The 24,401-nt window shown below is 43.6% G+C and overlaps 1 protein-coding gene across 2 annotated transcripts; it reads right to left on the minus strand.

The window, feature by feature from the left end:
- Nucleotides 1-234: 234 nt before the first annotated feature.
- Nucleotides 235-9,800, minus strand: VMA21 (vacuolar ATPase assembly factor VMA21). Of its 2 annotated transcripts, XM_065915461.1 has the most exons (4): nucleotides 9,520-9,800; nucleotides 9,111-9,371; nucleotides 3,422-3,531; nucleotides 235-2,853 (listed from the first exon to the last, which is right to left on the minus strand). In XM_065915461.1, the coding sequence occupies exons 2-4, from the start codon at nucleotides 9,218-9,220 to the stop codon at nucleotides 2,711-2,713; spliced, it is 363 nt and encodes a 120-aa protein (XP_065771533.1). In that variant the 5' UTR covers nucleotides 9,221-9,371; nucleotides 9,520-9,800; the 3' UTR covers nucleotides 235-2,710. The 2 variants fall into 2 exon arrangements, with proteins under 2 accessions (XP_065771533.1, XP_065771534.1); XM_065915462.1 differs by lacking the exons at nucleotides 9,111-9,371; nucleotides 9,520-9,800 and adding an exon at nucleotides 8,834-9,018.
- Nucleotides 9,801-24,401: the final 14,601 nt, after the last annotated feature.

The following is a 24,401-nucleotide window of genomic DNA, read 5'->3' on the forward strand; positions in this document are numbered from 1 at the left end:
CACTAGATATATTTAAAACAGGATATAAATTCTCATGTACCTTTCATCTTCCCTTGGGTACTTTTACTGGTGTCCTTGGGTACACTAGCTGTATATATAAAATTTATTTATATGAAAATGGAAAATAAACACCAAACAAGTCAACTAGTTGCTTTGGGGGCAAAGTTGATGAGCTCTTTATGATGAAAATAACCTTACAATATATTTCTGTTAGATTCCCATGAAATGCAGTTGGTTATTGTTAACAGAGGGTTTAAATTTCTTCAGTAACAACTCAAAAGTGAATTCACATGTAAAATTGGATTCACTTGAAGAGCTAATGACATCATATGCATTCTACAGCAGACTTTTTTTTAGCACGATGAGAAAAGAGATTATATTCTGGGGGTCAAAATGGGAAGTGAGGTGAGGTGAAGGTCATGTGTTCAATCAGTTCAATCAGTAGCCTGTACTGACACTTCAAGTTAAGACCCCTAACTGAGGTTATTCTTACAATCCATTTTCAAACAACATTGAACACAGTCCTACCTTATAGTATTTATATAAGGGCTCAATTGTAGCTTTTCTTTCTATACATCCTGAAGTATGTACATTGTACAAGAGGAAATCACTGAGACATCTTGAAAAATAAATCTATTTGTCATATACCTTATTATTTCAACAGCAGCAAACTAGTGAGTTAACAGTTAAAACCTTAAGAAAATATTAACTGGTTTGAAAACAAGTTTTTATTATAATAATTCCATATATCAACCTTACTATCCAAGTCTAACTTTCAAATGCTTGGTACTTTTTCCAAGAGAAAATTATGCTGCTTTTGCATGAATCCCTAGTTTAAATACTTGCAGAAAAACATCCATATTATCTACTCAGCAAATGTCTGAAATCAAACAAAATAATCCAACACTGGACATCAATATTTTAAAAATAGCATAAGATTCCAAAAGTACAAGAAAAACCTTGGCATTATAGAAAAAGAAATTAAGTGGGCAAATTCTAAGTACAACAAGACATCTAAAGAAGGGACCATCTAGAAATCTACCTTATAGTACATTAGATTCAAACTGGAGTATTTGACAATTTTATATTAAATTTGTACAACTGTATACTAAAACTGCAGTCTTTTTAAGAAAACAGATTCCATTCAGAATAACTGCTTAAGACATTTAAACTGCAAATAACATTTAACTATAAGCGGGAATAAAAAATAATCCTACAACGATCATTTTGTTTTTTCTCGGCAATTAAATAAACACAAAAGGCTTCTTGGCTTTTATGCCTAACTGCGTCTCTGCTCCTTTAGTCCAATTCCACGACATCCAAAAGTAGAGGGGAACTAACAAAATCTGTGATGGCAAACACTCACAGCAAGGGCCATTGTATGAGGAATTATTAATGACAGAAATACACACAATGAAATATCTAGTTAAAACAGTAAAGGTAGAATGTGCTGTTTAAGAAAACATCCAATAATCACTCATCTGAAAAAATGCAAATAGACACCAGATAAAATTGGCAGATTCTGAACTTAAACCAAACTTTGACTGTGTATTAAACTAGCATTCAGAAATGCACACGAATGTAAACCAAAACAGTGGTTATCTCCAGGTGGCCACACTACAGGGAATTAACATTTTCTTCCTGTTTTAATATGCATTTTTCCCTGTGTGTTTTTAGATTACACACAAATAGTACCAAGTGGCTGGAAAGAATACAGACCAAGGATACTAAAAAATAGGGTCTTTTTCTATCAGAAAGGACCTCAAGGATTATCTATACATATCTGGAACATAACAGCACTGATTAAAAATTCCAATACTTCCTGGGTGATAAAAATAATAGATTTTCATGATTGTTTACACTCTGTAAGTATGCAAAAATGAACATATTTAAAAGTAAATTCTTTCATATACATTATTTAAAAGTAGGAAAAACCGAGTTCATACAACCTCGTAATTAAAGTGTAAGCTCATTGTTGAGTGAGAGCAAAGCAGACCATTAAAGAGCTCCTCTGAAAGCAGGAGGCTGGCCTGTAAGAGGCCTTTAGGGAGCAAGCCAGGTGCCCAGGCAGCTAGCTCTTTGCTTTGCTATCTGCATTCTTTAATAAACCCAATCCTTTTACATGAATGCCTGTGATTCAGCCTAGTTTCCCCATGAAATAATGTAAAGAAAGATTTCCATTGACTAGGGATTACTACTACTTTAAATTTCTCAGTGACACTCAGATTAATTCCAGTGTCCACAATTTAAGAAATTTTCAACAGGCATTTACAACCCAAAATCTAATGACTTGGTATTTTCATGACAGTCAGGGAAAGTGTTCCAGCGAAAAATAAAATTTAGATTTGCTCCACTATGTACATCTGAATACAACCATAGAGTAAAACTCAAAGCCAACTAAAAGACAAAATGCTATAAAACATTTTTTTGTTATAAGATAATAAAATTCTTCCCAGAATAATGCATATTAATTTCAGATACTTATTTGTAACCAGTTTAGCTTTTCCAAATTCTCATTTGCAAATGAGAGACTCAGACAATTAAAACTGATAATACAAGGCATTGTTTTAGAAGGATCAAAATTTACACTGGTCAAATGTGAACTCCTCAAGATTGACTTTAACAAGTTCTTTCAACTTTATTGAAATCATCAATATCCCAGATCGATGTGCCATTTTCAATTTAACACTATCAAAAGGCAATGTTCACTTCAATCCTGTTTGCCTTCACGCCACTGCCGTGAGCCTTCATTCCAGGCCACATAAACAAAGAGGGCCAGCACCACGTGGACGGCGACCACTGCAACAATAGCAGCATAAAAATAGCTGTCCCTATTGGACATCCCAAAGGCGCCTATCAAGAGAAAAAAGTTTCCATTTTATTCCAAAATATATAAAAATATAAAAATCAAAACATTATTTTTATTAGCTATATATTTATTTAACTAGTCAGACAATTAAGAAGGAATACCTTGTGTGGTGATAAATATTCATATAAAAATGTGAATACCTTCTACACATGAAGAACATTATTTTGAATAAAAACCACAATAAATCACTTCATCTAAGAACTCTGACATAATAAAGAGGGCTTTATTTTCTCTTCCTTCCAATGTCTGCCAGCAAGAGAACATTCCCCCAAAGTCCTCCTCCCATGTCAACTCTCGCTCTCCAGGGGCTATTAAAAGAAAGGATCTGCAAGCTATCGCACAGAAAACCATAAACCAATATGATGTCAAACAAATAACTGAGTGATGAAAAATTCATTTCATGAAGATTCATTATGAGCAATGGGATTTTTGAAAAGCAAAACAGAAGCAAGTCAAATTAATATCCAGTTTACAGATATAAAGAGATCATGAGAGCATAGAGTCTCATATATAGTTAAGGGTGAAAATGTCTTGTTTTATGTCTAGGATTACCTTCAAAAACGTAAGATTTAGTTGTGAAATATAACCCAATAGGTACAGTGATCATTAAAGCTGTGAAGAACAGGAGTGTCTTCAGAGTGGACGCTAATGAACTTTCATTTCTGGAAAAAAGTAAACAAAGAGAAAATCAGAGCCTGCAAAGCCATTTTGAACCATTCTTGTGTTCGTAAATGCTATAAATACCCACAGAAAAGTTGCTGGGAACCTTGCCCTTGCCTTGAAAACAGTGGCCAGAAGAAGAGCAGTGCCAGGGACTCAAAATTCAAATAGCCTAGAGACCCAGTGGCAGACCCATTGTGAAAGGAAATGTAAAGTGCAAAAAGTGGTTTGGAATCTTCCAAGTGCTATGCAAATATACACGATTTACTGAATTCACAATGGAGGTAGCAAGGCAGAAGGTACACAGAAAACAACTAATGAGGTTCCTTCACAAAGCATCCTATCAGTGGCTAGCTGAATACAGTACAGACAAGGTATGCAAATCTCCAAAGAAAAAGGAGCCCAGAGCAATCTGGATGCAGCTGAAGGAAACTTTGCTCAAATTTCTTTGTAATTAAGTAGCGAGGGTACAACTTAGATGGTCTTCACACAGCAAGGATGCATTAAAAGTTTGGTATCAACACTTTATCTTCCATGCATTCTATCACTCATAGGCTTTAAAAATCAATGGAAATATTCCAATGGGAAAGTTGTGTTCCAGAATACAATAAAATGATTCTGAAGAATGCAATTAAGCTTCTAAAATCATACAATTAAAGAAAAATGAGTCAGATAAATGGCGACTTAAAACAGTAACAATGGGTAACATAAAAACGGCCAATAAAGGGGAAATGATTTCACAAATTATGCTTATCAATATGGAACCATTAAAACTAATTTTGACAAGTATTCAGCAAATATCTATGTGAGAAATCAACAAGGCAGATTACACTGTTTTTATGTATATCAGCGGTCTGCCAAATAAGCCCTGAAAGGCCCCTTGCCTACTTCTGTAAATAATATAACTGGCATACAGCCACACTCGCTTGTTTATGCGTCACCTAAGACTCCAGGGAGATTCAGAGACAGAGCTTAGTAGTGGTGCCAGACCACATGGCCCTCAAGCCTAAAATATTTACTATCTGTTCCTTTCCAGAAAAACTCTGCCAATAGTATAGATATATAGTCTTCCAATTACATTCAAAAGGTGTGCGCATGAAAAAGGAAGATTAATACACAATAATAACATAACTTGCCCACTTTCAAATATTCCTTAATGCTGTTTTACCCGCTTTTCAATAAGTAGATCTATGTCAGCATTGGTCCCATGCATCATCACAAATGATAATACTACTGACAGGGAAGCTGTAGTAAGCTTCCAGCAACCCTGGACACACACACACACACACCCCTCATCCATGTCACCGCAATGGTTGCGTTTAAAAGCACTAAGCTTTTATCCTATGGGCTTTTATCCTGTAGATGAAAGGTCCCTTTTCCCTTAAATCTAACCACTCTCACACTACCTTGTCAGGGATAAAGAAATTTTCCTCTACTGTCTAGGTTCTTTGTGGCTGGTCTAAGAATTAAACGGACATGAGACAGATTAACGGAAGAAAACAAAGTTTAATAACATGTATACATGGAAGAGACCCAGGAGAACTGAGTAACTTGCCAAATGGCCAAAACCCTCGCCTTAAATATTGTCTTCAGGTAAAGACAAAAGAAGACGTTGTAGGTAGGGGTTTGGGACTTCAAACAGGAAGAAGACAATACACATAGAGATGGAAAAGCAGATGTTCGGTCAACAAGTGTTTCCTAGGCCATGCAGAGTCTATGGGACCCAGAGTAGTCTCCGGTTTCTGTGCCCTGTCCCCCTGACCCCACCACACCTAGCCCATATTCTTTGCAAATACCTCTGGTGACAGCTCTCTTCCAGGAACAGGCCCTCTGTCTAAATTTTTTCAGGCAATTAAGGGGAAGGTCAAAGTTTCTTCCTGAGTCTCTGGGACCTTGACTGTTGTCAGTTTGAAACAATCTGCACATCAAAGAGACATTTTGGGGCGGCAAGTGTTGCTCCCTCTATAACCTTAACACATGTCTAAATTTATGTTCATAGTCAACACTTGAACTTAATTCTTCCTGGTAATCCTCAGCAAGAGGTTTCAGTTTTGATCTACATCTCTATGAAGAATACAGCCCAGCCATCAAGGTCCTTTCAAAATAATAAGCTGCCTCTCCTCTAGGCAGACTTCCTGATTATGCCAGCTGGTATGATTCACAGCTCTGGGACCCAACCACACTTACTTCATGCCTGTTATTATAGCACTTAACATGACCGCTTGTGTCCCAGACAGTCCTGCACATTCCTTTGTACCTCCAGAAAATCCAGGCAAAGGAATTCTTATAATTGTGTGCATACCACTTCCGGGGTAAGCTTCTGGCAGCCCGGAAAGAAAGAAACCATCTTAAGTTTACACCAATGGTCTACAAACTTTTTTGACTGTGTGATCCATCATTAAAGTTTTGAGCACATATCCCCATAAAGGCATAATGATTTTTAAATAAATTATCTATACACATATTAGTCATGGAATCTTTAAAATATAAAAACAAGGAAAAACAGACACTAAAAATGTTAAGGTTAAAAATATTTATGTAGAAATCTGTTTTCTTTCCATACGTCAATGAAACATCTTTTAATACATCTCACTTTAGTGATCACTGAGCTATACAATTCTCATCTAATATACCTAAGCTTCCGTACACTGTTTCCTAATAGAAAATTTTTAGAAAATTTATCTTCATCAAGAATGAGTGTCTGCAGTTCTATAAAAATACAAAAAAAATCATGTCCACAGAAAACAAAAAACACTAATTTGAAAAGATACATGCACTCCAATGTTCACAGCAGGATTATTTACAATTGCCAAGATGCAGAAGCAACCCAAGTGTCCATTAACAGATGAACAAAAGAGATGCAATACACACACACACATGCATAATACATACAATGGACTACTACTCAGTCATAAAAAAAGAATAAATGCTGCCATTTCCAGCAACATGGACAGACTTAAAGGGCATTATACTAGGTGAAATAAGCCAGGCAGAAAAAGGCAAATACTGTATGATATCATTTATATGTGGAATCTAAAAAACACAACAAACCAGGGAATGTAACAAAAAGAAGCAGATTCACAGATAAAGAGAACAAACAGTGATTACCAGAGGGGAGGGTTAGGAGGGGCAATATAGGGGAAAGGGAGTGTGAGGTATGAAATATTGTGGAGACAGACCACAAGGATGTATTGTACAATATAGGGAATATAGCCAATATTTTGCAATAACTATAAATGGAGTGTAACCTTAAAAAACTGTGCAAAAAAATTTAAAAATACATACATACATACATACATACAAGAAGTCAGTATTTGGCCATTTCTTTTGTGGACCCCAGCAAAAAATGTGGCCTTCACAGTGTTTGTGTTTTGGGTGTGCAAAGTACAGATCATCTAATCTGATACAGAAACAAAGCTTGAGAATCTAGAGAAAGGGAAGGTTAACCAGTTTGTCTGTTCTTTAGATGATCCCTCGAAGATCAATTATCTGGCCTGGCTTTGAGAAAAGTTTATTACTGAAAAGAGAATATAATATCATAAGAATGTTTTAAAGCACACAAAATCACTTACCATCCCATCACCCAAACACAACCTTTTCTGCATGTTAATTTCTAACTCCACACACTCTACATAGAGCATATCTCAACAACTTGCTGCTTGTCTTCAATTCCTTCTTACCTGTCTATCTTAAGCCCCCAAAATTTGACTTTCAGTCTCTCAAATACAGGACTAAGGACAAAGTTAAGCATACAAACTTTTGAAAACTAGTTTTAAAACTTTCTCCAGTGTTTATATGACATTTTCTCCTTGGCTTCCAGCCACAGCCCACTACAGCTGGTAGTTCTGCTGGCACAAGCCAGCCTGGGTTATAACCCGGTGAGGTATTCTAAAGCAACTGAGGTCTTTCAGCTGATTTCTTCTATGTGTATCTGATTGAGCAAGGAAGAATTCGAACATTTAGAGTTAGAAGTAGCCTCACACAAATAATTGAGGATTGTGCCCCCACTCTGAGAACCATCTAGAGTTTACCCACTTCAGATAAACTTTTGAAGCAAACACGAAGCAGATGAAGCTTACCATGTTCCCCTTTATTGCGAGGCCTATACTGCAAGTAGATTTCACCGCAAATTCCATGCAGAAACACTACAAGCAGTCTAGGAGGCATATACTGTATTTTAAGTATACTTAATAAAAATACTTGTTGGAGGCCTCACTAATAAACAGTAATTAAAAAAAACCCCACCTACATCGCCATTGTGAGAGTGAAAAAAGATCATGGGGGCTCCAAAGATCCTGGGTTTGGACAACTGCTAGCTTTCAACACTAATTGTGCGAGGTAACCCTGTGATCTTGCGCAAGCCACGCATCTGAGTCAACTTCACAGTTTTTATAAATGAGCAGCAAACTAAGCACTTTTCAAATTCTGATAATGGATGTAACAAAGAGGGCAAAGAATCTGCCTGCAAGGCCGGAGACACAGGAGACGTGGGTTCGATCCTTGGGTCGGGAAGATCTCCTAGAGAAGGAAATGGCAACCCACTCCAGTACTTCTTGCCTGGAAAATCCCATGGACAGAGGAGCCTGGAGGGCCACAGTCCATGGGTCGCAAAGGGTCAGACACGACTGAGTGACTAACACACAGGCATGTAACAAAGCGCCTAAGCTGGGCCTGGTGCACACACACTGAATGGGAGCTAAACCCCTCCCCACCCTCTGACCTCTAGAGGTATCTTGGGCCAGGCTAGTCCACCAGGACCACCTGCTTTTTCCTCAGGTTCCTTCTACTCAGCCAGCAGCCCCCATCCTACTGACGCCCTGAGTGAAGTAGACTCAAACCCGGGGCGGCCCTTTGTCCCTTCCATTCGTTCACTCATGCAGCAAACATTTATTAAGCCCTGACGATGTGGGCCCTGCAGGGGACCCGGAGATAGAGAAGGCCCGGTTCCTGTCCTCAGGGAGCTCACCCTGAAGTGGGGAGAAAGGCCGCAGACAGCAAGATCGCAATACAGACAAGAGAGAAAGAAGTGCTAGGCCAGAAACAAGAGCTGAAGAACCCGCCCACCTAGCCACCACGACCCCGGGTCCCTCGCTCCCGAGGGAAGGGCAGGGGCCCGGCGTGCAGACGATGCAAGCCCCAACCTGCTTTCCCGCCCTCTTCTAGCCCGCAGTCCCAGCCCCGAGAGTCCGGATCTCATGCCCACCCACCGGTCGGCCCGGGCTTTCCCTCTCGCCCCGCTTCCGGCCCGGGCCAGTCCGCCTGGTGCTTTAGGCCCCCGCCTGACTCCGGCTCGCTCCGGACTACCTGAAGTCGGACGGCTGCAGCGCGTTCAGCGCCGCTTTATCAAGGCGCTCCATGGCGTCGCCACGCCCGCAGCTCAGACGCTCAGACGCCAGCCGGGCTCAGCAGTCTCGCTCGGTCTGCTAGGCGGGCAACCGGTCCGAGCGGGCCACGCCGGAAGTGCCGGCGAGTGCCGGGCTCTGGGCTGCAGCGCGCAGGCGCGGCGCCCAGGTGACGCCCGATGGCGGTGGCGGCCGCGGCGGCCGGCGCAGGCGCGGTTGGGAACCTGCATGTGACTTACCGGCCAGGGCTGCGGGGCGAACGCCCTGCCAGGAGCGGCCTGCGCTCCAGGAGCAGGCCGGGCGAGTAGCCCAGCCACTCCACGTTGAGCCGGGACTTGCCTCGCAGCATTGTCCTCCGGGGAGGGCGGTGCTGCGGCCGCCCCCTGAGCGCGCGCGAGCAGCTCTCGTCTCCGTTCCGGCCCCTGCTGCCGATCTGCGCTTGCGAGGCGGCTGGAACAGATGATCTGCGAGGAAGGACGACCAGGCGGACGACTGGGGTGCTAGGCAACCAAGCAGTTTCCGACGACAACAACAACACAAAAAAGCAGTGAACATTATTCCCCAGCCCTTGAGTAAACGCCTCATTAATTATTGCCCGCAGTGAAAGTCCAGCCTTGGGAAGCTGGGAGGAGTTAGTTTAGCACTCACCCGAGTCTGTCAAGCTAGGCAATGTCAGAGCTGAAAGAGCTCTTGCTGAGAGTGACTGTTCCAGGCCAGACGCTGGGGATCCTAACTTCCACTTAAAGTTAAAAAATTATTTTGCAGCTGCTCAGAAAGCTGCCAATGAGACAACAGGGACTCAAATAGTAAGGGACAGATGGGCCTCCAGGGCTGAACAACCAGAGAGAAGTATAAACGAAAAGGGTGCATGAGCCTAGGGTCAGGCTTGACAAAATTAGGTTGCTGCTGGCTGCTAATAAGAGGACAGCCCTTACATGGTCAACGCCTGGAAAAGGCCGCTGACCACACATCTATTTTCTGCACCGCATGGATACAAAGACCGCATCTGAAATCATGACTAAACCAACAGCTTAGAGCCGCCTTAGGGGCCGTGGACTGGAAAGCAGGAAGTCCGGGTTTGCATTCTAATTACTAAAATTGTAATCCCTCTCTGGGCCTCATCTAGACCCTTGGGGTTATAAGAACCGCCTAATGCCAGAGCTACAGTAGTATTAGAGAGACTAGCTCGTGGGTTGGCAAACTGTGGCCAGTCTGCCAAATACCTACAGTATGTCTGCCACCTGTTTTTCTACAAGGTGTGAGTTAGGAATGGTTTCTCCACTTTCAGATGTTTAAAAAAATCAAAAGAAGAATAGTATTTCACTACACGTTAAGGTTATATGAAATTCAGATTTCGGTGTCCATTAATAAAATTTTATTGGAACTCAGCCATGCTCATTCTTTTGTATTGCCTATGGCGGTTTTCATGTTACAATGGCAGCATTGTGTAGTTGTTTGTGACAGAGACTGGGCCACAAAGCCTAATGTATTTACTATCTGCCCCTTTCCAGGAAAAGTGTGAGGACCCTTGCTCTAGCTAATCACCTTGGGACGAGGTCCTTGAAACCCCAGGGATCCAAAATGTAGTAAAGGGGGTCCTGACAATTTTTAATATTTTTAAAAACCTAATGAATCACCATAAGAGATCAACAGTTACTTTAAAACATCACCTTCCTTTGATTTTTGGCACTAATTATATCACATTGATGAGGTAATCTTAGTTAACTCTTGAGAAAATGCACAACTTATTACTAAACTAAAATAAACTGTGCTATATTTAGCCAACCAAATCTTTTAAAACTTAGAATGAACACAGAGGGGAGTGATATTTGCTTTTAGACTTTGCATATCTCCAATGCCAGGATTTCCTTGGCAGCTCAGTGGTAAAGAATCCACCTGCCAATGGAGACTCAGGTTTGATCCCTGGGTTGGGAAGATTCACTGAAGAAGGAAATGGCCACGCACTCCAGTATTCTTGCCTGGGAAATCCCATGGCCAGAGGAGCCTGGCGGGCCACAGTCCATAGGGTCATAAAGAGTCGGACATGACATCGACTAAACAACAGCAAACAACCTACTCTGGTATGACTGTAATTAAAAAATTACAATGACCCTATTTCCAAGTAAGGTCACATTCTGAGGGGTTAGGAGTTCATACAAACTTGGGCTGAAGGGGGCGCACAATCTGCCCATAGCAGTATTCTAAGCTCCTCTTTGTACAGTGAGCAAACTGGTCTGGAAGGGACTTGTCAGAAGTCACACATTTATCTAATTGAACATCATTCAAGTCCCGTCTCCAAGGCTGGTACATTAGCAGCCTCTGGGGCAGTTGTGTGATAACTCAGTCAATAACCATTCATAAATACAATTTGAGGTGGGACAAAATGCCTGGCTAATCTTATTAGCATATTGGTGTTTTATATAAGCTAAACCTCTGTACCTCTCTTTCTTGCTGACTCTTACACTCTACCAATATTTACTGTGAGCTCATCTCACAGTAGATGGAGAAAGAGCTTGTAGCATAAACTCAGAAATTGCAAGAGAAAGATAGAAATTAGCCAGCCCCCTGGTCGCTCAGCAAAGGCCTGAAACCTCCTACCTGCAGCAGCTGCTAAAGAGCTGGAGGGCAGCGGAGCCCAAACAGAGCTGTTGCCATGAGAATGAAATGGCATGTCAAGTGGTTTGGTCATTACAGAGGCATCAGTAAGTAAAGCTTCCGTTGTTCCCTCTGAGAATCAGAAAATGATTCTCAAACTGAAAGAGCCCCAGTCAGACCCTTTCATTTTAGTTGAAAAAAGTGAGAGCTGAAGTTGGAAAATGACTTACTCCAAATTCACTGGATCAGTGATGGGATTAGAGAATTCATAAGTTCCTAATTCTTCAGTGTAATAATATTTTTTACACAGTATTGTTTTATATTCTGTAGTATAAAACCAGTGACATGGAAAGTGTACACACAAAGTCCAGTTTGACAACAACCTCCAGTTTGCTTTACTGACTCAAAACCATAACACTCTCCTCCCCCAACAAGTCCCCCTTTGGGTGGCCCGAACTGGGGTTGCAGAGAAATGGCCATACTAGAAACACCAACTGATACTTTCTGAAGTGGTCCTTGCAGAGAGTGGCGTTTTAAAAACTAAGCCGTGAAAGAAGTAGAAATAAGCTCTATCACACAATCAACAAAACTCATGCTTAAAGAGAGAGAGAGAGAGTAAATCTGGATTCTTTATAATGTGGGTGTGATTTGTATTTTCTTAAAAATACAAATTGGTGAAATATGCCCCCTGGTGAGAAAAAATGTAAATAAGGGGTTTGGGCTGGGAGTTGTTTTAGTAACAATTTCCTCTGTCAGGACCCCCTGTGCAATGAAACGCAAGAGTTTGTTGTTGTTTTGTTTATTTGTTGCTCTCTCTGGCAACAGAGAATTAACTTATTTATTTAACAAATGAATATTCATTGGAGGTGCTGAAGCTGAAGCTCCAATACTTTGGCCACCTGATCCAAAGAACTGACTCACTGGAAAAGAGCCTGAGGCTGGGAAAGATCCAAGGTAGGAGGAGAAGGGGAGGACAGAGAATGAGATGGTTGGGTGGCATCACCGACTCGATGGACATAAGTTTGAGCAAGTTCCAGGAGTTGGTGATGGATAGGGAAGCCTGGCGTGCTGCAGTTCATGGGGTCGCAAGGGGTCGGACAACAACTGAGCAATTGAACTGAACTGATTTAACAAACACTTATTAATGAAAGGCAAGTTTTGCTCAAGAATGAGCATTTTTTCTTGAATCCTGCTCCTTTCTATTATTTCATCTCACTCTACTTCTGCCACCACCATTGCCCTAAGTGTGAGTCCAGTGGTTCCTTTTGCTGTGTGTATTCACTGATCCCTGCAATTTATATTCCCATGTTATAGGTGGAAAAACTGAGGCTCAGGAAAATTGTGGAGTTGAGTAAAGGTCTCATAGCACCCCTTGTCCCCTACTCTCATTCCATTTCCCTAAAATGTGCCTCAGGCAACTTCTTCCAGGTCTACTGCTGGAGGGCTAAACTCAGATCTAGAGCTAGTGCAGGGACCTGCTCCTGCAGTCAAGAAATGCTTGGAGTTTGTGGCTGAGGATCCTTTTCACCCACGTGACCCCACGGGATTCGGAGCCCAGGAATTGAGACCTACATTGCACTAAGCACAGCTCGTGGACATTCTGGCAAAATGGAAGTAAACAGAGGGGATCAGTGTAACAGCCCCCCGGTCTCCCTAGGGTGGTGCAAGGTCAATCCAGGGAGCCGCATCCTTGGCACATCATGCGCTTGTTACTAGGAGAGGAACCCCGGCCCGTGACGGGCGGCAGGGCCACAGTTGCCAAAGCAAAGTGAAGAATTCTGGCCCCGGAGCTTTCCAGATGGGCTTGCCACCGAAGGCTGTGCTATGGGAAAGGGGACTGGACAATGGCACCCTGAGAGTTGATGTGACAGGGTCACAACGCACAATATACACAAGTTGTGCCCAACGAGTGCCAGGCTGAGAGCAAGCACTTGTTGGTTGAATGAAGAAGTGACTGCTAATACCAAGACCACCAGGCTGTGGCTCATCGAGACTTTGAAGTTCAGCAATACAGTCATGGCAGAGCTCATGGGCCAAGACTTTGGGGTGGAGTTGCCACATGGTCTACTCCTGCATCAGGTGGACAGGCAGGGATGGGTGGGGCACCGCTCCCCTTCCAGCTCAGGCAACTCTGATTGGCCTGAAGGCTCCTTCTGCACCTCGCAGGAGGCCTGCTTCTCCCGGCGGGCCAGGACAGGCCCTGGAGAGGTGGGAAGCCCCATCCACCAGAAAGCCCCGCGCACTGCCCCTGGAAGCTGGTGGAGTCTGGGGCAGGTGCAGTGTGTATTCCAGGCAGTCAAATAGGGGCTGCGAGGTCTCCTGTTACCCCAGGCTGGCACGCCCAGCCCAAGCTGCACTCCCAATATTCGTCCAATACAATTAATACATAACTGGTGAATGAGTGAGTAAGAGAGAGACACCCAAGGAAAAACGCAAAGTTCTAGGCAGCTTCACAAGGCAAAAGAGCTATAAGTTTTGTTTCAGGATTTTGCTTTTTCTTTTTTTGTTTTGTTTTCTTGTTCTCTGTCTTGTTTTTCTTTTACTGAGGTTTAATTGACATGAAAGTCGCTCAGTCGTGTCCGACTCTTTGCAACCCCATGGGCTATACAGTCCAGGTCAGAATACTGGAGTGAGTAGCCGTTCTCTTCTCCAGGGGATCTTCCCAACCCAGGGATCGAACATAGAATATTATTTGAGTTTCAGAGGTACACGGTAATGATTCATGTTCTTTGTTTTTACTTCTTTTTCTGTGATTTGGTTGGAAAAGTTACAAAAACTGGAGAAAGGAAAAGTGCTGCAGAAGCGGGTAAATGAAGCCCAGGAGAAGCAAGACATGGAGGAGCTGGTGGTTTAGGCACAGTGCAAAATACATAATAAAAGAGGAAGAAGGCGCTGGACAACCACGTGTGGCCTTGGCCTTCCTGGCTGAGCCATTCTAGGCACAGTCCTGGGAAGAAGACTCTGCCTCCCAGGAGAGTGGGCTGAGGGATGTGCAGGTGTGTACGTGTCTATGGGCTGTAGGTGTGGGCATCCATGCGTGGGTGAGCTTGCATACATTGCTGGGGAGATTTGGTTAAAAACAAACTTCCCTCCAGGCCAGGAAACAGTTCCAGAAAGGTAGAAAAAGAAAACTTTATCGTCATTGAATAAGCAGGAAACCAGAGTGGGCTGCACCTCCCAGGGATTGTAAAGACAGAAACCTCAGTTGGGCTAAGTGGGCTAGGATACAAGCCATACCATTCTTAGGTTTAACAATTCGGAGTCACGTGACAGCCAACAGCAGGATGTTATCTTCCCTGATGATTATGTTGCAAGGATTTGGCTCCAAGACCCTCAAAGAAATTCCTGAGTTGTGAGACTCGCAAGAGGCATCTTTAGCCATTAAAAACATTTATGTATTAAAACCTTTGCTGGCTCCTTTAGCTCCCAGGTCAGGGCCGGTCCCACATAGCCCCAGGACACCCATCTCTGCAGTGTGCTTCCCTTTCCCCTTCTCATGCCCCTCAACTCCCTCTTGCTCCCACACCCACACCTTGGACCACTTTACAGGACATCCAAAACAACCCAATCATGAATTGAATCCTTCCATGTCCCAACCTGAAGTGACACTGCCCCCATTTCTGCCACCTGCCAAGTCCCATTTTTCCTTTCAGTATTCCCTGTGGCAACTTCAGCCTACATGACAGTTTTGTATCTTGCTATAGACAAAAACCGTTGCCTGCTATCAAGCCATCAGCTGCTATGGCCACCCCAAACGTGTGCCCTGAGGGGAATTCAGGATGGAGAATAGTATACGGGTCCTAGATAAGAGTGTATCTAATGAAGAATTTCAAGGAGCCCAGACTTCCCGTGCATAGAAAAGTACTAAATTTATTAACTTGAGATGTTTGGTTTTTGTGATTAGCACTAGTCTTCTGGTATTCAACTACACTTTTTTTTTTTCAGCAAAAATTCCTACCTATCCTGGCTCCTCCCTCACCTCTTTGGAACAGTTCCTGTGAGCTGAGGGGCTGTTTTCCGGGCTATAGTCCTCAGTAAGGTCCCCAAATAACATAACTTTGCAGCTTTTAAGTCACATTTTTTTTTTTCAGTTGACATCTTCTATCACCTATTAGTGTCCTTGGACTTCCAGTCATCCCACTAGGCTCTATTCTAGTGGGGAAGAGGAGAACATGACTGATGGCTTTTTCATCTCTCTACTGCCACACAACAGGGGCTTGAACAGGTGCCCCCAATCAGAGCTGCACTGAGAATCTTTCAAGGCCCACTTGTCTGGCTTCATCTCTCCCACCCTCTTTCTGCTTCTTTGCTCCCTAAACTGTGCTGTGAGAATACTACAGCTCAAAGAATAAGAATTTACAAGACGTGTTCCTGAAACAATTCCCCTGAGTCCTTAGAAATGTGTAAGGACCAAGTTTCGTGCCTCCCCATGCTGCCTCCCTGCCTCCCACCCTCCGTGCTCTGAGCCCCTCATTCTGGAAAGCCCTAGGGAATCTAGGTTTTCTTGCAAGGAATTATGTCCAGCACCCCCTTGTGGTGGGCAAGCCAGTACTTCAGGCCTAAGGAAGCCAGAGGGGTTGAAAGAAGAGCCAGCTTCCTGGAAAGGCCTGTCCAGGCAGGTCTGTCCATAGCCTTGTCAACCAAGAAAGCCGAAGTTTGCATTACAAAATAGCCCCTCCTTTGGAAATCCTGATTTGGAGAAGTTGTATGCTCAGTCATCTGATTTCAGGTCAGGCAGAGATCCCACTGCAGGACAAAAATAGAACTTTTGCCTGGAAAGTTCTGCACCAATAAGGCAGCCCAGCAGCAATCCGCCACCCACTTTCCAGGAGCCACTTTGGCACTGGTGTCTCCTGCTTTGTCTGGACACATCAGACTTCCACCTGTCACAGAGCCTGGCCAAGACAGCTACCCTTCCTATCTTCTCTCTCAAAAAGGCCCCGAGCCCCGCGAAACAAGTTGGAGCAAACACTGCCTCTGAGAACGTGTGAGGCAATGGAGGCTCACATTACCACAAAAGCGATCCTTCTGGAACTGCTGACTGCCAAGTGCCAAGAGCTCAGTCACTAAGTCATGTCCAACTCTTTGACCCTATGAACTGTAGCTGCCAGGCTCCTCTGTCCATGGGATTCTGCAGGCAAGGATAAAAGTGAGTTGTCATTTCCTCCTCCAGGGGATCTTCCCCACCCAGGGATCGAACCCAGGTGGATTCTTACCACTGTGCCACCTGGAAAACCAAGTACTCATCCAGCCTGTATTTCCCCTTCCAGAAACAAAGAGCTCAGTGCTTCCTAAGATGTCCCCAATTTTTTTCTTGCCTCCATAAGTAGCCTGTTGATGACACAGGTCAGCCTAACCATATCCTCCCCTGTGCAGATGGTGGTCTACCATTAACCTTGCCAACACTTACTGGTGACCACATTTCACTGCCAAAACATAGTCATCTCTCTGTCAACAGGGCCTTAAATCGTCTCTCTGCAGGTCTTCTCTGTCCTGTCCTGGGTGGATTTTTAGAACCAAATGTCTGTCCCCACAATGGTCACTGTGGCATCTCACCTCTGTGTCCACAAGGTAGACACACAATATCCAGTGGGGAAACAACTGGGTTAAAATGGAAAGAACTAGATTTGATATGTCAGAAACTAACACAACACTGTAAAGCAGTTACCCACCCCCCAATTAAATATACATTTTAAAAAAATGAACTAGACTTGAAGCTAAGGACCTGGACTTGAATCTGAGTTCATCTTTCACTTCCTAGCTGTGGGACCACACACAAGTCATGTCTGCATCTTCTAGATGTTCGTTTACTTCATCTGGAAATGATTTATTATGAGGATTTGATGACCAAGCAGGTGTAGTAGTCACTGGATGAACTGCGAAGACCTGATGTGGTACAGTTCAGTTCAGTCACTCAGTCATGTCCAACTCTTTGTGAACCCATGGACTGCAGCACGCCACGCCTCCCTGTCCATCACCAACTCCCAGAGTTTACTCAAAGTCATGTCCATTGAGTCGGTGATGCCAGCCAACCATCTCACCCTCTGTCGTCCCCTTCTCCTCCTGCCTTCAATCTTTCCCAGCATCAGGGTCTTTTCAAATGAGTCAGTTTTTTGCATCAAGTGGCCAAAGTATTGGAGTTTCAGCTCCTAAGGTGGTACAGGAGGAGACTGATAACTGGGCTGGGGGGCAAAAAGAACTGGGGACCACATGTGACTCTGTGTGGGACTCCTATGTGCCCCTGAGCAGGCCACTTCACTTCCCCATCGGTCAATGTCAGAAGGAGATGTGGGTGGGACTAAAGGCATGTCTGGTTGGCTTTCCAGGGTATGTGAAGAAAGGATGGTTGAAGAATTGTCTGTTCTTTGAGAGTGGAAGTTCTTTTCTAAGAGCCAAGGCATCTCTTTGTTCCGCAGACAGCTTTGTGATCTGCCGCACAAGAAGGATTCCCAGGATGAAATACAGGAAGCCACTTCAAAGGAATGAGAGCAGAGAGTCAGTGTGGTGGGTGGTGCGCCTCGCACACAGGTGTCACCTGAGGCACGGCTGCAGGAACAGGCCATGGCACCTGCGGCAGAGGTGGCCAGGAGGAGTTTTGCCTTCAGGTGTTTGAAGGGCTTTCACAGGAAAGGGAAAGGAAACGAGCAGTGAGTACAAAGCGGAGTGGGTAGGCAACTAGGATCCCCGGACAGAAACCACGGAAGGTTGCTTCCTCTCATTCTCAAGAATCGCTTTCTGCCTGTGGGACTCTTAAAGCTGTTGCACCCAAGCATCTGCCCTCTTGGTGCCCTGTCACTCTGAGAAGGAGGTGGAAGTGGAAGGTAGTTGCTCTTAGAGGACTAGTCCCTTCCTCCCCACATCAGATGACTTTGTGTTGTCTGAGCCCTTGGTGAGATCAGGCATATTTTTTATAGCACCTACTACAGATTTGTGTACACAGTTGCACTTAGCTGAATGAGTGAATGAATCTTTCTTTCTTCATCTAACAGGGAAGGCCTATAATGGGGTGTTATCTTTGGCTCCTGATGTCAGGAGCAATGATGGTGTCCCACAGTAAAACATTTTTGTGTGTCAATATCACTTAAGTCTGCACAGTGGTTGTCAAACAGTGAGGCCCTGACAGAAGCCAGTGCACCAACCTGGAAACATTTTTATGGTAATCATTTTCCTACAGAACTCAGAGCTTCAAAAGGAGGGCATTCAGATACTCCCCTGGAAGGTTGCAGCTGGAAGGAAATTGCAAGATCACAGAATCCAACCCTTTCATTTCCCAGATGGTGAAGCCAAGGCACCAGCCGTAGACAGAGGGATGGGGAATGTCTTCCCTGGCCCAAGGCCTGGCACATAGTGGGAACTTACCAGAGCCTCGCTGCTTGCCTGCTTGATGGCAAGCCCACTGGGGCAATGGCAGAGTGGGCCCAGAGATCAGATTTCGCCACCACCCTGACGAGGCACTGGGGCCCAATTTAGATGCAGAGGTGGCTGCAGGTAAGATGACAGTGGTATAGACAGGAACTGGAAATGAGATTGTGTGGGCATAGGGGAGAGAGCAGGAAAGGAGGCATAAGAGAAAGGATGAGGGAGGCTCCTCTGGGGAAGATCACCCTATGGGTCCCTGTGATGTGACAGGACCAAGAACACCAGCCTGTACCTCCCTCAGGTGTGACTTGTAAGCTCAAGAGTCATCATCCCTGTAGAGGAGGGAGTTCTGGCCAACACTGAACAGGTCCTTCTGTTCCAGAACTCAGAGCAGACCCTGGACTGACAAGCACGGTCCACAAAGCCTAGTCTCTCCCAACCGCACCCCTGCCCTCGGTGGAAGGTGGGACACTCCATCTCCAATTTACAATTCCAATAGCCTTGGGGGCTCAGAATGCATTTCTCACTGAGAATCCTGAAATTCCACCCATCTTTAATAGTTGAGCCAAAATACTGCCTCTTCCGTGAAGCAGTTTTCAGTGTCAAGCCCTTAGATGCCCCCTTCTTCAGCACTCATCTCCATCTGCTTTCCATTCATCTGCTCCTGGATCACCCCGATATATCGGCTGTCTCTCTTCCTTGCCCAGACCTTCTGTCCCACTGTTCATTTATTGAGCAGAGAGAACCTGTTTCATGAGAACCTGTGGCATCTCTAGTCCCTGGTGTTGTATGTGCTCAGGGAACACTGGTGGCCCACTTAAATGTACAGAGGAAAGAATGACTGAAGAGCGGGGTTGGCTGCCCATTTGTACCCACCACAGAAAGTTGCACTTCCCCTCCAACATCCCCCAGAGGAAAGGAGGGGAGGAAAGAATGCTGAGAGGGAGGGAGGAGGAGAGGGAGGACTGTTGGGAAAACACATAGGCATTCATTATCCTGAGAGCCTCCTGAGGTGAGACACCAGTGATGGATGGGGTGCTGGTGGAATAGCAGAGCAGATTTGCCAAATGAGGAGGAACACTTCACAGTTCCGTAAAATGGGAACATAATAGTTCTTGTGAGGATTGTAAATGATTGAGTTGATATTGAATGTTGAACCTGTCTTGGTAAGGTAAGCTCTATTTAAGCAGTGGCAATTAGTTTAGGCACTATAAATATATATATAAATATATACATCGGTGAAAAAACTGATGAAAATCTTTGCCCTTATGAGCTTAAATCTGCAGGTTGAATCTGCATCTTGGGGCTGGCCATCTTGCAGGTGTTTGCTTGTTTTTGACCATGGCATGTGGCATGCAAGTTCCCCTATTAGGGATTGAACCCACGTCCCCTTCAGTGGAAGGCAAAATCTTCACCACTTGATCACCAGGGAAGTCCCTCTCACACTTTTCTTAACCCTCACTAAGGCTCCCAGATTGCTTGCTCTCAGAAGCATCTTTTGGGGAGGGGATCCTTCAAGGTGCCTTGAGTTGCTGTTGAGTTAGAGAAGGCGCAGGAGCAGGCAAGGAACCAGAGCCAAGGCCAATAGAGCAGTGTAGACACTTGTGGCCAACTCTGGCAGCTGCCAGGTCTCTGCAGAGCAAACACGACCCTGGCAGCTGGCACAGAGGCGGCTGGGGAGCCAAAGTCCTTCAGCATCTTAGCTACTGAGGGCCTACAGTAGGAAGCTTGGTTCCAACCTTGCCACTCCCATGGGACTGCATCACTTTTTTTTCTTGTGTTGGGCTTTCTCTTACCTGGGAAGGCTGGTGTAACAAACTGGGCATATCCTGAATTTTTAATGAAGTATGAACTACAGAAGGTTTGGCTATGAGGGATTCAGAGAGAGTGTTTTCCGAATTTCTTGGAGAAATAACTCCTGAGAAAGCTATAAAATCAAGGCATATTCTGATGGCAGGATTTGTCATGAGTCTTCCCAGTTGGCATCCCCACCACCTGTCACACAAGGGCTAGCCTGGAAGGTCACTTTACCAATCCCAAGTCCCCTCTTTGCTTCCTGACTCGACTCTTCCCCCTTGTTCTGCTCCAGTGCTGCTCATGGTGACTCAAGTGGTGGCCAGTTCACCTTTGGATTGCGTCCCTGCAATTGGACTGTAAGTTCCTTAAGATCGTGAACATGTTGGAAGAGGTGACAGACTTTAGAAGGGTCACTTTGAAAGATGTATTCAACTAACTATTCAATAAATATTTATTGAGCACCTACTAAGTACCTGCATTGTTCTCATTGTGAGTGAAGCAGCAATGAAGAAAAGAAACCAAAGTTCTTCCCTCACAGAGCTCATATTCTAGTGAGACAGACAGACAATAGGCATAATATGTATATGAGACAGTATTGGGCAGTGAGAGCTGCCATGAAGAAGATAGAAAACAGTGCACAGGAACTCAAAGTGATAGGTGATTTTTCAGTCAAGATGGACAGAAAAAGCTCCTCTGAGGTGCTGAGATGTGAGTCAGTGCTGCATGAAGCTGTGAGTCAAGCCATGTCCAGGCAAATGCAACAGTGAGGGAAGAGTAGCAAACTCAAAGGCCCTGAGACAGAAATGTGTTAGTACAGTTTTGTCACTTCACTCATGCAAAAATCAAGGTCAAAAGAGGGAAAATGTCTTTTCCAAGGCCATGTATCAAGGAGGAAGTGTATAAAGGAGAGATCCTGGCACCCATGGATAACCACAATTGATATTTTTATGGATTTTCTTCCAGGTATATAAACATATGTGCATGTATATGCACATGTTTAACCACACACTGCTTTTTTTTTCTTGTTATTTTTCAAATTTTCCCCCCACTTAAATATATTCAAGGACAATTTCCAATGTCCATAAATATTTATCTACATTGTCATTTTCTCAGTTTAGTGCTTGTACCAATTTGAAATGTCTTTTTGCTTGTGTGCGTGCTCAGTTGCTCAGTCGTGTTGGATTCTTTGGGATCCCATGGACTGTAGCCCCCCAGGCTCCTTGCTCCATGGGATTCCCTAGGCAAGAATACTGTAGTGGGTTGCCATTTCCTCCTCCAGGCAACTTTTCCAACCCAGAAATCGAACCTGCATCTCCTGTTTCTCCTGCATTGGCAGGGGGATTCTTTACCCACTGAGTCACCTGGGAAGCCCATACAGAAATATTATTTACTTACAGTAAAATTCACCCTTTAAAAACAGGGGTCCCCAACCTCTGGGATCTAATGCCTGATGATCTGAGGTGGAGCTGATGTTATAATAATAGAAATGAAGTACACAGTACATGTAATGTGTTTGAATCATCCTGAAATCATCCTCCCTGTCCTCCCACACCAGTCTATGGAAAATTGTCTTCCACAAAATCAGTCCCTGGCCAAAAATGTTGGGAATTGCCACTTTAAAGTGTACATTTTAATTCATTTTTATAAATGTATACCCAGTATTCTTGGGCTTCCCTTGTGGCTAAACTGGTAAAGAATCTGCCTGCAATGCAGGAGACCTGGGTTTGATTTCTGGGTTGGGAAGATCCCCTGGAGAAGGAAATGGCTGCTTACTACAGTATTCTGGCCTGGAGAATTCCACGGACTGTATAGCCCATGGGATCACAAAGAGTCGGACACAGCTGAGCAACTTTTACTTCTTCATAAATGTATAGTCATGTGATTATCATCATATTTAAGAGAGTGAAATTTTCCATTATCCCAAATAGTCCTCTCATGCTCATTTGTAGTCAAATTACCTTCTCCCACTTCCAGATCAGATCCCTGGCAACCAATGATTTCTATACCAGTAGTCTGAATGTTTTGGTATTTTCCAGAATATCATATAAATGGAATAACAGAGTATGTAGACTTTTGTGTCTAGCTTAGTTTATTTAGAACAATGTTCTTTGACATTTATTGGCATTGGTATGTCAATGATTCGTTATTTTCTTGGTAAATGGTATTCCACTGTATGGATTTGGCTCATCTGGTAAAGAATCCGCCTGTAATATGGGAGACCTAGGTTCGATGCCTGGGTTGGGAGGATCCCCTGGAGAAGGGGATGGCTACCCACTTCAGTATTCTGGCCTGGAGAATTCCATGGACTCTATAGTCCATGGGGTTACAAAGAGTCAAACAAGACTGAGCGACTTTCAGTTTCAATTTATTTGTCCATTCATTGGTTGAGGGACACTTGGGTTCCTTCTAGCTTTTAGTAATCATGACTAAAACTGTTATGAATATTCACATGTAGGTTTCTTTAACGGACGTGTCTTTATTTCTCTTGGTTATATACTGAGAAGTGGGATTGCTGGGATTATGTTAAAGGTATATTTAACTTTACAAGAAACTGTTGTCCAAAATGTCTGTACCATTTTGTATTCCCACTAGTAAACTATAAGGAATCTAATTGCCCCACATGGTCATTTCTTTTTTCAAATTTTATTGGTTCTATTAGGAGTGTAATGATATCTCATTGTTGTTTTAATTTGCTTTCCCCCTAATGACTGGTGATATCGAACATGTTTTCACGTGCTTATTTGCTATTCTTTGGTGAAAGGTCAGTTCATGTTTTGCCCATTTTCTAATTGGGCTGTCTGCTTACGGCTTAGCTATATTCATTTTTTAGGGCTGCTGTAGCAAATTACTACACATTTAATGGCTCAAAGCAACAGAAACAAATTATTTAAGTTTTTAAAATTCTATCAGTATTTTAAATGAACATATACTTGGTTTGCAATGTTGTGTGTTAATTTCTACTGTACAGCAAACTGATTCAGTTTACATTCTTTTTCTAAAACACTCTTTTCCTTTATGGTTTATCACAGGACATTGAATATAATTCTCTGTGCTATACAGTAAGAACTTGTTGTTTATCCAATCTATATATAAAAGCTTACAACAACATAAATTAATTATCATACAATTATGGAAGCCAGAGTCTAAACAGTCTTCTGGTGTATCAATCAAGGTGTCAATCAAGGTACCAGCAGAGTGGGTTCCTTCTGGAGGCACAAGGGGAAAATCCACTCCTTGCCTGTCTGGTAGCTGCCTGTAATCTATGGCTTGTGGCTACAGTGCTCCATTGTCTGCCTCCATAGACACATTGCGTTCTTTTCTGTAGTCAGACTGCCTCCTACCTCCCTCTTTTTTTTTTTCTTTTCATTTATTTTTATTAGTTGGAGGCTAATTACTTTACAATATTGTAGTGGTTTTTGTCATACATTGACATGAATCAGCCATGGACTTACATGTACTCCCCATCCCGATCCCCCCTCCCACCTCCCTCTCCACCCGATTAGGATTTCATTGAAGTGTAAATGTTAGTCGCTCAACTGTGTCCGACTCTTGGAAACCCAATGGGCTATAGCTTGCCAGGCTCCTCTGTCCATGGAATTCTCCAGGCAAGAATACTGGAGTGGGTTGCCATGCCCTTCTCCACGGTATCTTTCTGACCCAGGTATTGAACCCGGGTCTCCCACATTGCAGGCATGTTCTTTACCATATGAGTCGCCAGGGAAGCCCCAATTACATTTAGGGCCCATCCAAATAATCCAGAATAATCTCTCCATCTCAAG

This window comes from Muntiacus reevesi, chromosome X (genome assembly GCF_963930625.1).
Source record: "Muntiacus reevesi chromosome X, mMunRee1.1, whole genome shotgun sequence".
Taxonomy (NCBI): Eukaryota; Metazoa; Chordata; class Mammalia; order Artiodactyla; family Cervidae; genus Muntiacus; species Muntiacus reevesi.

Coding starts and splice junctions, on each gene's coding strand:
- VMA21 (XM_065915461.1), bottom strand. CDS start 9,220: ATGCTGCGAGGCAAGTCCCGGCTCAACGTGGAGTGGCTGGGCTACTCG. Junction 3,532..9,110: donor TCGCCCCGCAGCCCTGGCCG/GTAAGTCACATG, acceptor ACTTTTTTCCAG/AAATGAAAGTTCATTAGCGT. Junction 2,854..3,421: donor TAAATCTTACGTTTTTGAAG/GTAATCCTAGAC, acceptor TTCTCTTGATAG/GCGCCTTTGGGATGTCCAAT.